General features: G+C 37.9%; 1 protein-coding gene across 1 annotated transcript; it reads right to left on the reverse strand.

Annotated features, from left to right (window-relative positions):
* Positions 1 to 13,899: 13,899 nt before the first annotated feature.
* On the reverse strand, positions 13,900 to 16,470 carry LOC115980584. Its single transcript, XM_031102820.1, has 3 exons — positions 16,271 to 16,470; positions 15,059 to 15,131; positions 13,900 to 14,388 (listed from the first exon to the last, which is right to left on the reverse strand). The coding sequence occupies exons 1-3, from the start codon at positions 16,468 to 16,470 to the stop codon at positions 13,900 to 13,902; spliced, it is 762 nt and encodes a 253-aa protein (XP_030958680.1).
* Between the last annotated feature and the right edge of the window lie 382 nt (positions 16,471 to 16,852).

A 16,852-nucleotide genomic window follows, 5' to 3' on the forward strand; every position in this document is an offset into this window, starting at 1 on the left:
GAATCTATCGAGAATTAGGAAATCAGACTTTTCAGAGCTGATTACATGCATATCCTTGAGTATTTGTGTAGGGTTTCTTTTCTCCAACCTTAGACATATATAAGGATTATTTTAAGGGCCGTCACACTTGATGCAAGGTGATATAAAGGTTGTTGTGTGACTAGAGATAGAATTTACCCTAGTAAATCATTTTCTTTGTAGAAGCTCCTACATTTTTAAGCCAAGGGTTTTGTGACTAAGGAGCTTCCTGATCTTTATGTTAATGAACTAAAGAACTTTGCTGCCAACATTCTTCCTCAAGTTGGTGTGTTAGTCATGTACTGGGATTCGTGCATTGAACAGAGAGATTGCTACTACATTACAAGTCTAATTCGATATTAGGGTAAGGGTTCAACTGTAGGTTGGTATTAGGTACTAGAATTCATTTTACTTGTAACCGCTTGTTTTGATAATAGTTGATTTTCAGGAGTGTTGACCTTATAATCACCCGGTGGGATTTTGCCTCGGTGGTTTTCCCCATTCGTAAACAAATCACTCCTGTCAAAACTTAATTTCTATTACGTTTAGTTATTTGGTGATTTATTTGTGCTACCACTCATTGCATGCTAAATTGAATTAATTAATTTACTTGGATAATTAATTAATTAATTAAATTGCCATAAGGGGTCAATATATTTTTGGCCTATCAAGTGGTATCAAAGTAGGCACACTTTGATTAGGTTTTAATCTTTGCTATGTGATCCATTGACCCCTGACGTTATACCTCCCTTATTTGATGGCACTAACTATGCATACAGGAACATACGCATGAGAACTTTCTTGCAGTCATTAGATGAGAAAGTGTGGCAAGCTATGGAGATTGGCTGGACTGAGCCAAAGGAAGCACCTGCTGATTGGGATGAGGCCAACATCAAAGCGATGGACTTCAATAGCAGAGCATTGAATTCCCTTTTCAGTGCCGTGACCAATGAGGAATTCAAGAAGATATCTTCGACTGAAACTACCAAGGAAGCATGGACCATTCTCTAAACAACCTATGAAGGGACTAAGGCTGTCAAGGATTCAAAGCTCTAAAGGCTTACTACTAGCTTTGAAGAGGTTAAGATGAAGGAGGATGAGATATTTTATGAGTTTATGCAAAGCTAAAGGACATAGTTAACTCAACCTTCAATCTTAGAGAATAGATTCCCAAATCCAAGATTGTGAGAAAGGTGCTTAGATCTCTGCCTGAGAGATTCAATGCCAAGATCACCGCCATTGAAGAATCAAAGGATATTAATAAAATTCCTTTGACAGAGCTGGTTGGAAATTTACAAACCTATGAGTTGGATTTGACTAGAATTGGGAAAAGAACAAAAGGCAAGAACATGGCACGGAAGGCCAAAAGTAGTGAGACTGATGAGTCTTCTGATCATGAAGATTCCAAGATGAAATCCTACATCACTAACCAGTTCAAGAAGTTTACGAAAGAACTTCAATGTGAAAGGATTTGATAAGGACTGTAAGCAATCCAGTTCCTCATAGTTCAAAAGTCAAGACAAAGGGAAGAAAGAAGCTAAGGATGGTAGTAAGTACACTGTTCCCTTCATACCAAAATGCTTTGGATGTCATGGTTTTGGACACATGAAACAAGAATGTACAACGTATCTTAAGTTAATTAGGAAAAGCAAGGCTCTTGTTGCTACATTGAATGACACCAAGCCTGAGATTGAGTTAGATGACAATGATGATGAGGAAATTTTGAATGCCTTCATTGCTACAATTAATCCTACTAAAGGGGTTACAGATACAATAGATGAAGAAGAAGACTTGGTGGAGTCAAAATTTGAAAAGATGGATGAGTAGGATGACATCCATACTGCCTATGCAAAGTTGTACAAGGTCTCTAAAAAGCATGAGAAACTGTATAGGCTAGCCACCAAGAAGCTGAGCAATGTGGAACTTGATCGAGAAAAGCTCTCCACAAAGTTTGATGAAGCCAATCAAACCATTGGAGCTTTGCGGTTTGAGAACAATTTCTTGGCTGAAAGGATAAAGAAGCTTGAAGCAGAGTTGTTCCAGGTCAGAGCTCAATTGGAAAGGACTTCCAGTGCAAAGCTCGATGAAATGCTGAGTTTTCAGAAAGTTGCTTTTGATAAAACCGGTTTGGGGTATGATTTTTCTTCTCCTAATATTGCTTTTTTTAGTAAGATTGCCTTTGTTTCACCTGCTAATGATAATGATGTTGAAAATAATGAACCCAAAACTGATATAGCTAGTGGAAACATAGATAAGGGCAAATATATTCTATGAGCACCCCCTAAGTTTAAAAGGAAAGAGACTAGAAACCCTAGGAATAAAAAAGACAAAACAATAAGTCTCAACAAAAGAAACCACATTTCTGTCATCACTTTGGAGCTTTAAGGTATACTCATCCAAATTGCTACAACTGGTTAGCCACTCAACAAAGCAACAGTGTGCTCTTGTCCAAAAACCAGAATTAGTTTCCATCCTCTCTTCCTCCTCTTGGAGATCTTCTCAAAGCCCTCATGTTCCTTTCGAACTTGAACGGTTTCAATTCTTCCCCCTCTCTCTCTCCCTTTTTTATGTTTTTGGATTACTTGTTTGTCGTACTTTATTGCTTTTGTGACAATCTAGTTTTTATGCTTTATGTGTTTCTTTTATGTTTTTGTTTTAGTTGTTTTCAGTTTTTGCTTTATTTGTTTTTCATAAAAATTTAAAAAAAAAAATTGAAAAATACAAAAATAGTGTGTGTATGTGTATATTGGTACTTGTGTACCTTGGATGGCTATTGAAATAAATTTTTCTAAACTTTGTATCTCTTGTAGCTTAAATGAGCATCTCAATGCACAACTAAGCAAGTGAGCTTTGTGGCTCATGTTTGTGATGAGTACGATTAAGTAATCTCTTATACTTAACACTCATATCACTCTTTTTGATAGGAAGGACTAAAAAATCCTTAGAAAAAGGCATGAATAACCATCTCACCACTAAATCTTGCCAATCATGAATAATATCTGTATGCTTCGGCATAGCAAAATTATGATATTGAAGCTTACATAATTGGGTATTTATTTTCTCTCTCTTATATGGCTATGCATGATATGCTCAAAAAGAAAAATATGCAAAGAAAAATAAAAGCAAAAAGATCAAAATGCTTTTAAATATGATTGCAAGCGTGTTTCTACGAGATGTGGGAATTATAGAGTGTACCTCGAATGTGATATTCCCCATCAAGCAGTTATGATTGTGTGTGAGTGTATTTGATTTTCTCATATCTCAAATCATCATAATATGAGACACTTATGCACTCTTACTATGTTTTCACACACAACATGCAAATTCTTTTCTACTTTTGATACATTTATAGGTACAATGTGATTTGGTCATCATAAGAAATACATGTGTTAATTTATGCTCACTAAACTGTCTTAACTTGTTTTTGAAATATAAAATTGGTTAGACTTGTTGTGTGTGTGTGTGTGTGTTTGGATCATGAATGCTTTTGAATTTTTTTGTTGAAAGATTTTTTTGAGAGCTTAATATGTTGATTGGGTTTATGGTTGAGTAGCTTGCTTGTTGCATTCATCTCTATGTGTTTTTCCCTTCTTTGAAAACACCTTTTTATCAAGCTCGACAGCTTCTCGATAGATCCTTGATAACTTCTTGATCCATCGAAGTACTTTTGCGGTCAACAGATCCTCAACAGCACCTCGACAGATTCACTTCTGTTGAGATTTAGTGCTTGACAGCTCTCTACAGATACTTCGATCCATTGAGCTGCGATTTCTATTTATATGCTGAGTGAGAAATCAAATTTCATTTTCTCACCTCTCTCTCGACAAAACCTCTTTCTCTCGTCCTAAACACTTCTCACTCACTCAAATCTGTCCGCCCACTGCATTTTTGGCCTCTACCAAGATCAAATCACTTGGTAAGTGTCCTAAAACCTTCATTTTTCATTTTTCATTTTTCATGCATTCTAGACCTAGTTTTTGGAAATTTTTGGGATTTTTGAGTACTTTGTGAAATTGTTGGGTTGGGTGTTGTTGTTTTGATGATATATGATGATGCATTGCATTCCATTAGCATTTTAACAATGTTTCATGCATTTAGATGTGTGCTAGTAGGCTTGGATTGGGTTTTTACCCATGATGCAATATATTTTTAGCACGTCCATGCATATTTCATGCATACGTATCCTTTCTTTTCTTTCTATTTGTTTTGGTTGTGATGTGTTTTATCTCTCTCTCTCTCTCTCTCGGATAGACTACGCATGGCACCTAAGTGCAAATCCACTCCAGTTCAGAACCCTCTTGGTTCTGGGTCTTCTTCTTCTGATCCCATTCCCCCTCTTCATGTTCGGTTCCGTGATGGGAAGGCCCAACAAGAGTTCCTTGAGAAACGTGGTGTTCATCCGGAGTACCATGTTGTTCTGTCAGACTTTTCTGACACTCATCTCCCCCATGTTATTTAGACTAGGGGATGGGAATCTCTTTGTGAGATACCCTTGAGGTGTCCTATCATATTTATATAGGAATTTTATTTCAATATACACAATATCGATATCTCTGTACCTCGGTTTGCCACGACATTTCGAGGTACACGTATCGTAGTTACTCTAGATCTTATATTCGAGATACTAAATGTCCCACGAGTAGCGCATCCTAACTACCCCGGTTGTAAGCATCTTAGGACCGTGTCCCGAGACAAGCTTCTATCTTACTTTTGTGAGATGCCTTCCATATGGGGCGAGAAGCAAAATACCCCATGCTCAGGCTTTGCAAAAGGTCCAAGATTCCTTAATATAGTGATGACATTTGTTCTTACTCCACTGTCTCACTATAACTCTATCATAGAGTCTCGTGCTCATTTTCTTTTGTCCCTCCTAGAGGATTTTTCTATTGATTTCCCTTCTCACTTCATCACTTCTATCCTTGATGTCTATTAGGATACGGTGACCCATAATAAGTTCATCTTTCCTTCAGCTATCACGTAGATCCTTCACAATTTTTCTATCCCCATTCCTGATTCTCCTTATTTCACCACCATGGGTTCCATTGATGCCAATTTTGTTTGACGGAGTGAGGCCCAACTTCGACTAAAGCAGCCACATGTGGAGCTTATTGGTCCTTCTTTAGCTCCTTCCTCCTCGGCTGGTGAGGTGACCCTAAAAGCCATCACAGCATAGCTTTAGTGTATGGATGCTCACCATGATACTCTCACTTGTTAGCCAATTATCCCACCAGGTGATTTTAAGATCACCTATCAAATTTAATTTCCACTGCATTTAGTTATTTGGTGATTTGTTTGTACTACCACACTTATTGCATGTAATTGAATTAATTAATTCACTTGGCTAATTAATTAATTGATTGAATTGCCATATGGGGTTAATACATTCTTGGCCTATCATCACTAATGAGTTGTGTTAGGTGAACACCCGTGTTAGTCGTGTTGCACGACAACAACCTCGTCTTGGTGGTTTCATCGCTTCTCCATCTCCTTCTCCAGAAGCATCGACAGATGAGGATGGTGATGACGATAAGGATGAGGATGCTAGCTTTTATAGTGATGATGAGATGACGACCTCTCAATGACTTGCCCTTGTCATTCGTGACAAAAAGGGGGAGTAGTTTTGGGATGAGAGTAGTCTTGTATTTAGGGGGAGAGTTTGTATAGGGCATTTTCATTAGGGGGAGTGTTCAAATTCTTGAGGGATGTAGTGAGGATTTTGTGTACTTTTATTTTCTTTCCTTTTTAGTTACATTATCCCCTTGTACACTAGTCTTGTGACTATTTATTTATTGACATACATTGTATTTATTTTCATGTATATATGATGATGTATGTTGTTCTTCACCTATCTCTCCATATCTTGTTTCTTTTCTCTCTTTATACACATGTTTCTTTATGTATGCAATCTTTATTTCTATTTCACATATGATGCCTTGATGAGTTTTATTTAAGTTTTTCAGAAAGATAGGTTGTGAAAATCTATTATGCCATAAACTCTCTTCTTGCAAAGTTTTTCAAGAGTTTGTGTTAGGGTTATATATTTTTGTAATTCAACAAGTGATTATGAGTTTATTGATTTAAGACTTCTCTTATGATTCATTTGTTTATTGTGGTTTTGTCACGGATTGCCAAAGGAGGAGATTGTTAGGGTCATATTGTTGTATAGGCTGGCCGCGAAGAAACTGAGTGAAGTGGAACTTGATCGAGAAGAGCTCTCCACAAAGTTTGATGAAGCTAATCACACCATTGGAGCTTTGTGGTTTGAGAACAACTTCCTGGCTAAAAGGACCAAGAAGCTTGAAGCAGAACTGTTCTAGGTCAGAGCTTAATTGGAGAGGACTTCCAGTGCTAAGCTAGACAAAATGCTGATTTTTCAAAAAGTTGCTTCTAATAAAATTGGTTTAGGGTATGATTTCTCTTCTTTTAATATTGCTTCTTCTAGTAAGATTGCCTTTGTTTCATCTGCTAATGATAATAATGTTGAGAATAATGATGTCAAAATTGATTTAACTAGTAAGAACTTAGATAAGGGCAAATCTATTCTAGGGGCACCCCCTAAGGTTGAGAAGAAAGAGACCAAAAACCCTAGGACTAAGAAGGACAAAAACAAGAAGTCTCAACAAAAGAAGCCACATTTCTGTCATCACTGTGGAGTTTCAGGGCATACTCGTCCAAATTGCTACAAGTGGTTAGTCACTCAGCAAAGCAATAGCACGCTATCGTCCAGAAACCAGAGTGAGTTTCTATCATCTCTTGCCCCTCTTGGAGATCTTCTTAAGGCCCTTATGTTTCTTTTGAACTTGAATGGTTTCAATTCTTCCCCCTCACCACCGGATCAACGGTTCGCGTAAAGAAAAGGTTCCTTCAAGGTGTGGAAAGAAAAAGGCGCAAAGTAATTCAGTCACTTTTTATCTTTCTTCTTCTGTTTTTGCATTACTTGTTTGTTTTGGTTTATTGTTTTTGAGATAGTCTAGTTTTTATTCTTTGTGTGTTTCTTTCATGTTTTTGTTTAATTGTTTTTCAAAATAAATATATAAAAAAATTAAAAAATTGAAAAATACAAAAACAATGTGTATTTGTGTACATTGATACTTGTGTACCTTGGATGGCCATTGAAACAAAGTTTTCTAAACTTTATATCTTTTGTCGCTTAGATGAGCATCTCAATGCACAACTAAGCAAGTGAGCTTTGTGACTCATGTTCGTGATGAGTACAATTAAGTAATCTCTTATACTTAATACTCATATCACTCTTTTTGATGGGAATGACTAAAAAATCATAAGAGAAAGGCATAAATAACCATCTCACCACTAATGCCCGCCAATCATAAATAACATCTGTATGCTTTGACATAGCAAAATTGAGATGTTCAAGCATAATTGGGTATTTCTTCTCTTTCTTATATGCCCATGCATGATGTGATAAAAAGAAAAATATGTAAAGAAAAAAAAAATAAAAGCAAAACGAATCAAAATGCTTTTAGAATATGATTGCAAGCATGTTTCCAAAAGATGTGGGAGTCATAGGATGTACCTCGAAGGTGATAGTCCCTATCAAGCAGTTATGATTGTGTGTTAGTGTATTTGATTTTCTCATATCTCAAATTGTCAAAATATGAGAAACTTATGCACTCTTTCTATGTTTTCACATATAATACGCAAATTATTTGCTACTTTTGAAACATGTACAGGTACAATGTGATTTGGCAATCACAAGGAATACATGTGTTAATGTATACTCACCAAATTGTCTTAACTTGTTTTTGAAATATAAAATTGGTTAGACTTGTTTAGTGTGTGTGTGTGTTTTGGATCTTGAATGCTTTGCATTTTCTTTTTGATGGATGTTTTTGAAAGCTTAAAATGTTGAATGGATCTTTTTTGAGTAGCTTGCTTGTTTACATTCATTTCTATGTGTTTTTCCTCTCTTTGAAAAATAGCCTTTTATCAAGCTTAACAGCTTCTCAATAGATCCTCGATAGCTTCCTATCTATCGAGCCCCTTGGACTTTTTTTCTCAACAAATCTTATCGTAAATTTGATCCGTCGAGCTATCTGGAATTTGTCTCAATAGCTTCTCAATAGCTTCTTAATCCATCAAGAAAGTTTTTTTCTGGCCGATAGCTTCTTGACAGCTTTTCGATCCATTAAGGTGTTTTTGCCGTTGATAGATTCTCAATAGCACCTTGACAAATTCATATCTGTTGAGATTCAGTGCTCAATAGCACCTCGATAGATCCTCGATCCATCGAGTTGCGATTTCTTTAAATATCTCCACCGCGAAATCAGATTCACTTTTTCATTTCTCCCTCGACAGAATAGCTTTCTTTCTTCTCCCAAACACTTTTCCCTCACTCAAAACATCTTACCCACTCGGATTTCGGCCTAGATCCTACGTTTCTTCTCTGGTAAGGGTCCTTAATCCTTCATTCTTCATGCATTTCACGCATTAGACCTAGGTTTTTGGGGTTTCGTGAAATTTTTGAGGTTTTTGAAAACTTTTGAGATTTTTGAAATTTTTTGGGTTGGGTGTTGCTTATTTATTGCTATATGATCATGCATTGCATTCCATTTGCATTTTCACAGTGTTTCATGCATTTAGATGTGTGCTTGAATGTTGAAAATTGTGTGCTGATAAGTTTGGATTGGGTTGAACCCATGATGCAATTATTTTTAGCACGTCACATGTTCATGCATATTTCATGCATACATACCCTTTCTTTTCTTTTGTTGGTACTCTGTTGTGATTGTGTTTTCTCTTTCTCTCCCTCTCTTTTTCTCTCTCTCAGATAGACTGCGCATGGCAGCCAAGTGCAAATCCACTCCGTCCCTGAATCCTCTTCATTTTGGGACCTCTTCTTTTGATCCTAATTCTCTTCACGTCCGGTTTTGTGATGAGAAGGATTATAAGGACTTCTCGAAGAACTTCTCTAAATGTGGTGTTCATTCGAAGTGCCACATGGTTCTATCGAACTTTTCTAATATTGCTCTACCCAATGTCATTCACACTTGGGGATGGGAATCTCTCTACGAGATACCCTTGAGTTGTCCTAATGTGATCATTCAGGAGTTCTACTCCAATATGCACAATATCGATACCTCTACAACTCAGTTTGCTACGCATATTAGAGGTATATGTATCGTAGTCACTTTGAATCTTGTATTTGAGATACTACATGTTCCGCAGGTATCGCATCTTGATTACCCCACTTGTCCACGTCTGAGAATTGTGTCCAATGGCAAACTTCTATCTCTTTTTTGTGAGACACCTTCCACGTGGGGTGAGTGTCAAAACACCTCATGCTTGGGTTTTGCAAAAGGTCCGAGGTTCCTAAACATGGTGATGACATTTGTTCTCCATCCATTGTCTCACTATAACTCTATTACAGAGCCCCGTGATCGATTTTTGCTATCCCTCTAAAAGGACCCCTCTATAGACTTTCCTTCTCATTTCATTCTCTCTCTCATAGATGTCTATAGGGATACAGTGACCTGTAGTAAGCTCATTTTCCCTTTAGCTATCACACAGTGACCTGTGATAAGCTCATTTTCTCTCTCGCCATTTTTCTATCTCTATCCCTAATTCTCATCTCTTTACTATCATGGGTGCTATTAGTGCAATGTCTGTTCGACAGAGCGAGGCCTAGCTTCGATCGAAGATCCTATGAACCAAGACGATGGATTCTCCAGCCCCTTCTACCTTTGCTCCTTCTTCTTCAAGTGGTGGTGTGACACTTGAAGCGATCATGGCGTAACTTTAGTGCATGGATGCTTGCCTTAACACTCTCAGTGATGAGTTATGTCAAGTGACCACCCATGTCAGTCATATCGCATGACGACAGGCTCGCCTTGATGGCTTTATTACTTCTCCATCACCTTCTCCAGAGACTTCAGAGGATAAGGATAGAGATGATGGTACTGATAATGATGATAAGGATGAGGATGCTAGCTCTTTTAGTGATGAGGAGATGATGACCTCTCAGTGACTTACCCTTTGTCATTCATGACAAAAATGGGCAGTAGTTTTGGGATTATGAGAATAGTCATACATTTAGGGGGAAAGTTAGCATAGGACATTTTTGTTAGCGGGAGTGTCTGTACCTTGAGGGACATAGTGAGGATTATATGTACTTTTCTTTTCTTTTCTCTTTTGTTACATTATCCTTTTGTATACTGGTCTTGTGACCATTTATTGATGACATACATTGTACTTATTTCTCATTTATATGTATGATGATGCATGTTGTTATTCACCTATCTCTCAATGTGTTGTTTCTTTTCTGTCTTTATGCACATGCTTCTTTTATGTATGCAATCCTTTATTTTTGTTTCATACTAAGATGCCTTGATGAATTTTGTTTAAAGTGTTTTAGAAAGACAGGTTGTCAAAATCTTCCATGCCATGAACTCTCTTCATGCAAAATTTTTCAAGAGTTTGTGTTAGGGGTAGATTTTATTGTATTTAACAAGTGGTTATGAGTTTAGTGATTTAAGACTTATCTCATAATTCATTTGTTTGTTGCAGTTTTGTCATGGATTGCCAAAGGGGGGGATTATTAGGATAATTTTGATGTAATTGGCTATTCCTTTAACAAAACACACTTTACTTGTAATTTGGTAGATCTAGGATGGGTTTAGTACTTCAAGGAACAAGAGTTCAAATCTAGTATTGAAGCCATACAAATCTGTCCAAGAAACAAGCGAAGAAGTGTTGTTCATTAAAGCTTGACAGATAGCTCGACAAAGTCATATCTATTGAGGTTTAATGTCGGATGCTTGATAGCTGCTCAACAAAAGCTGTATCTATCGAGAATTACGAAATTTAGATTTTTAGATCTGTTTTCACACATATCCATATATATTTGTGTAGGGTTTCTTTTCTCACAACCCTAGACATATATAAGGATTATTTTAAGGGTCATCTCAAGGGATGCAAAGTGAATTTTACAAGCATATTGTGATCGGAGACAATTTGCCCTAGTTCATCTTTCTCTTGTAGAAGCTACTACGTCTTTGCGCCAAGGGTTTTGTGACCAAGCAGCTTCTTGATCTTCATCGTTGGATGAACTGAAGAACTTTGCAGTAAAATCTTCCTCAAGTTGTTGTGTTAGTCATGTACTGGATCTGTGCATCAATTGGTTAGTCACGTACTTGGAGCCATGCATTGAACGGAGAGATTACCGCTACATTATAAGTCCAATTGGGTATTGGGGTAAGGGTTCAACTATAGGTTGGTATTAGGTACTGTGATTCCTTTTACTTGTAACTGCTTGTTTTGATAATAATGGATTCTCGGGAGTGGTGACCTTAAAATCACCCAGTGGGGTTTTGCCTCGGTGTTTTTCCCTATTCATAAACAAATCACCTGTGTCAAAACTTAATTTCTACTGCATTTAGTTATTTAGTGATTTTTTTGTGCTACCACGCCATTGCATGTTAAATTGAATTAATTAATTCACTTGGATAATTAACTAATTGAATTTCCATAAGAGGTCAATACATTTTTGCCCTATCACCGTCCCTACCCACACTTTCCTTTCTAAGCCAGCGGATAAAAAGAGGAAGGGGGACAAAAAAGGGAAAGAGGTGCTCGAGGAGGGCGAAGTAGTTCTCAATAAAGACCTTGAGCCCCAAAAAGGGGCACAAAAGAAATCCTCAGGTGAAGGGATGGTTATAGAAAGGGTTTTTGATCATCGTCCTAGGGTTCAGATCTAGAATCCCTCCCTAGAGCTGGACCGAACCCCTCTTCCTCTAGACTTCTCCATAAGAGAGTTTAAAAGGGACAAAGTTGGCTACGTGGCCAATGCACTGGAACAACTCCTTCTTTTGCCTCATGACATGGTCGATCTGAGGACTCTAAAGAAGCATAAGGTGTTTGCAACCTTGAAATGAGACTTAGCCATGGTAAGCCTCTCAATCTACAACTCCTATCATACATACTCCTTTTCCTCTTGAAAGACTTATTTTAATTATTTAAAAAAAAAAAAAAAATTTAGGCCATCCAAACAACAAACATTGCTAAAGAATAGGTGGATGACGCCCATAAACAATGGAAAGATGAGAAGGGATGACGTATAGTTGTTGTTCAAACTCTCGTTGTAGCTGAAAAAAGAATTAAAGACCTTAACACTAAGCTGACTAAGGCAAATAGAGAAAGGAAGAGTGCTGAAGCTGCCTTGGCTGGTGCTGAGAAACATGCCAAGGATCAACACCAACAACTATGTAGAGCCGAGGATCAACTCACTATTGCCAAGGAGCAAATAGAGGCTCAAAAGAAAGAGTTGGAGAAAGCAAAAGAAGCTATAGCTTTGGCCGAGTAGGATAGCTATGACATTAGGGGTAAAAGAGACCGAAGAAACTTTGAGAGCCCAAGTCACAGGAGTCTGCCGAGGTTACTACTCCAAGTATAGACTAAGGCACTAAACCTAGCTGCGGCAAATGCTTCTTCAGTGTTAAGAAAGCTAGAGAATGTTATCTACCCCCCAGCTCTACGCATAACAAGCCCTCCTAGCTCCTAAGTAGACACCGCTCCCAAAGCGCCTGAGTTTGGTCAGGCTACCCCTGCTAGCACTCCTCCGGCCATTTCTGAGTCCTTTAAAGAAGCTGATCAAGCAAGCACAGTGGGTAAGGAGTAGAAGCCAACCAAAGAAAAAGTATCTGAGCCAGCTAAACTCCTACCCACGCCTAAGGAAACTTCCAAGGAAAAGGGAGCAACCCAGGGCTAAATACTTGGGCAAGCTAAAATTCCTTCTACCACCAAGGAGGTTTCCAAGGAAAAAGTTGTAGCTCGAGTCATAGTGCCTGAACCTTTTGCCTAACCAGCAGTGAAGACCAATCCACCCAAGACCAACTAGGAATTTATCCTTTTTTACATGTGTTTCTTTTTTTTTTTTTTTTAAAGTATGTATTTCCTTTGCCTGTTCAAGGCTTTATTTAATGAATGATGCCAATTACCTTTACATTACCACTACTTCTATGTGAATTATGATAGTATCTATTTGTTGTTAGACATGGCTTAATTGTCTAACTATAAACCCAAATTATAAGCTCTTCCAATTAATGCACAGCATTGCTTTTAACATTGACAAACACCTATGCAATTAGTAATCCAATAACTTAACTCTCAAAAAGGATTATTGTACCTTAGGTTTTTAGTTTAAGAGGCCATGCATGGCTAGGGCTTTGTTCGATACTTAGCCATATAAGAGGCATTAATTTACCCAAGGTCTATGATCCGAGGAACGAGACATGACTAAGGTTCTATTTAACACTTAGAGAAACAAAAAGTATTAATTTACCCAATGTATGTGATCTTAGGAACCAGGCATGTCCAAGGTTCTGTTTAACACTTAGAGAAATAAAAAAGTATTAATTTACACAAGGTATGTGGTCTGAGGAACCAGGCATGACTAAGGTTCTGCTTAACACTTAGAGAAATAAAAAGTATTAATTTACCCAAGGTATGTGGTCCGAGGAACCAGATATGACCGAGGTTTTGTTTAACACTTAGAGAAATAAAAAGTATTAATTTACCCAAGGTGTTTGGTCCGAGGAACCAGGCATGATCGAGGTTCTGCTTAACATTTAGAGAAATAAAAAGTATTTATTTCCCCAAGGTGTCTAGTCCAAGGAACTAGGCATGATCGAGATTTTGCTTAACACTTAGAGAAATAAAAAGTACTAATTTACCCAAGGTATGTGGTCCAAGGAACTGGGCATGATCGATGTTCTGTTTAACACTTAAATGAATAAGAATAAAACATATAATAGTAGAAATAGTAGATGGCAAGATTGCCTTTCATTAATAGTAATACCTTCGTAGATTGTTTACATTCTATGGACGTGGTATAGCATTTTCATCTAAATCTTCTCGAAAATAAGCTCATATACCAACTACCGAGGTGATGCGATGTGGCCTCTCCCAATTGGGTCTTAATTTTCCCCAAGATGAGTTCTTTGCAGTTCCCACTACTTTCCTTAATACTAAATCACCTGGTGCCAATGGTCTTACCCTCACACCTGTATCATACTCTTGCTTAAGCTTTTGTTGATAATGTACCAGTTGTACCATAGTTGCTTCTCTTTGTTCATCAACCAAATCCAAACTTCTTTCCAACAATTGATCATTATTGTCTGGGGAGAACAATCTTGTCCTTAACATTGGAAACCCAGTCTTCAAAGGGATCATAGCCTCAAACCCATATGTCATTGAAAATGGAGTTTCCCCAGTTGATCGACGAGGAGTCGTCTGATATGTCCAAAGAACATGTGGTAGCTCTTCAACCCATCTACACTTTACTTCATCGAACCTCTTCTTAAGTGCATTAACTATGACTTTGTTGACTGCTTCAGCTTGCCTATTCCCTTGTTCCTAATGCCTAGTTCACAATAATATCTCCTGAAAGCTTTACTATCAAACTGAAGCCCATTGTTCGAGATGATAGTTTAACGGATCCAAATCGAGTAACAATATTCTTCCACACAAACTTTTTTGCATCTATGTCCCTAATATTAGATAATGGCTCAGCCTCTACCCACTTTGTGAAGTAATCGATTCCAACCAGAAGCCATCTTCGGTTTCCCACAACCCTAGAGAATGGTCCTACAATGTTTAAACCCCACTGAGCAAATGGGCACGGACTTAACAAAGGATTGAGTACTACCCCAGGCTGGTGAATGTTCGGAGCAAATCTCTAGCATTGATCACACTTCTTAATATACTCTTGTACCTTTTTTTGCATACTAAGCCACCAATACCCTTAGGTAATAGCTCTGTGTGACAACGATCTATCCTCCATATGACTTCCATATATTCTCTCATGCAATTCCTCCAAGAGTGGTTCCACTGCCTTGAGATGAACACAAAGCAAGTAAGGTCCTAAGAAAGAGCATTTGTACAACTTTTAATCCTCAGACAACCAAAAACAAGGAGCTTTTCTTCGTATCTTTTCTACCTCCCCATTTTCATGAGGTAAAACACCTTCCTTCAAAAATAGAACTACAAGATCCATCCAGTTAGGTCTGACCTTGATCTAGTGTACCTGGACATTCTCCTTCTCCTCCTCGACAGGCCTATTTAAATCCTCAACAAGTATGACCTGAGGAAGATCTTGTCTAGAAGAAGTTGCCAAAGTTGCTAAAGAATCTGCATGTGCATTTCTACTTCTTGGGATTTTTTATATGGAGAAAAAATCAAAACTTGACTGCAAACGCTGAGCTTCATTCAAATACCCTTGCATTCTTAAATCCTTACCTTCCAACTCTCATTTCACTTGCCTAACGACTAGCCTTGAATCTGAAAAAACTTTAACAACTTTTCCTCCCATCTTCCTAACCATAGTTATCCTAACCAACAAAGCCTTATACTTTGCCTTATTATTCGTGGTCGAAAAGCCCAGCCTCAATGACTTCTCAATGGTGATTCTATCTAGAGACACTATTACTACTCCTACCCCAGATCCCTCTTGATTTTTCGCTCCATCAATGTATAGCCTTCAGGGTAAGGGCCCATGTATAAAAACTGCTGAAACTTGTTTTTCCCCAAACCTATACTCCTCGACCTCAACCTCAATTAGGGACTAAGTAAATTCTACCACCAGATCCATAAGAACTTGCCCTTTAATTGAGGTACAAGGTAGGTACTTTATATCAAATGCTCCCAAAATCGTCCCCCACTAGGCAATTATCCCTATATAATCAGACTTTCGAAGCAATGACTCCAAAGGGAGTTAAGTTAAAACCACCACTGTATGTGCCTGGAAGTAGTTGGGGAGCTTCCGTGCAACATGTACTACAATCAAAATAGCTTTTTCCAATGTCAAATATGGAACTTCAACTTCTTGTAGTGATTTGTTCATATAATAGATTGGCCTCTGTACCCCATCTTCTACTCTTATCAAAACCAAACTGACTGCGTGAGAGGTCACAACAATATGGGCAAAAAGTACTTCTTTCTATTCAGATTTGGACATAATGGGTGGCCAAGAAAGGTAATCATTCAGTTGTTGGAAGGCAAGATCATTCCACTCGAACCCTTTCCACTCGTACAATAGTTGGAATAATGGCCTACATATTTCTGCTGACCAAGAGATAAATCTATTGCTGCAGTCATCCCAATTAACTTTTACATCTCTTTGGGATTTGGAGGAGGTTGTAAATCATTGATTGCTTTAATCTAATAAGGATTAACTTCAATTCCACGATGGGTGACCATGTAACCCAAAAACTTATCTGAGCTAATGCAAAAAGAGCACTTCGAAGCATTGCGACACAATTTATGCTTCCTCAACACTTCAAAGACACTTTTGAGGTCCCTCAAATGCTTGGTCACCACCTTGCTTTTCACAACCATATCATCAATGTAGACCTCAATATTCTTACCAAGCTGGGATTCAAACATTCTAGTCATCATCCTCTGGTAAGTAGACCTTGCATTCTTCAACCCAAAAGGCATGACTTGGTAATGATAATTCCTTGTTAGCATTACATAAGCAGTTTTCTCTTGGTTGGTTAGAGCTAGTAGTATCTAGTGATATTCTTAAAATGCATCCAAAAAGCTCATTCGAGGATGACCAACTATCGCATTCACCAATTGATCTATTCAAGATATTGGGAAGGGGCCCTTGGGGCAAGCTTTGTTTAAATCTGTAAAATCTATGCAAACTCGTCACTTTCCATTTTTCTTTTTCACTACCACCGCGTTATCCAACCACTTAGGATAGAACATCTCCTTAATTGCCCCTGCCATCTTAAGCTTCATCACTTCTTCTTTAACAGCCTCGGCATGTTCCTTAGAAGAGCGCCGAGGTGGTTGTTTCTTGGACAATGTTTGGATT

The sequence above is a fragment of the Quercus lobata genome, chromosome 3 (assembly GCF_001633185.2).
Source record: "Quercus lobata isolate SW786 chromosome 3, ValleyOak3.0 Primary Assembly, whole genome shotgun sequence".
NCBI lineage: Eukaryota > Viridiplantae > Streptophyta > Magnoliopsida > Fagales > Fagaceae > Quercus > Quercus lobata.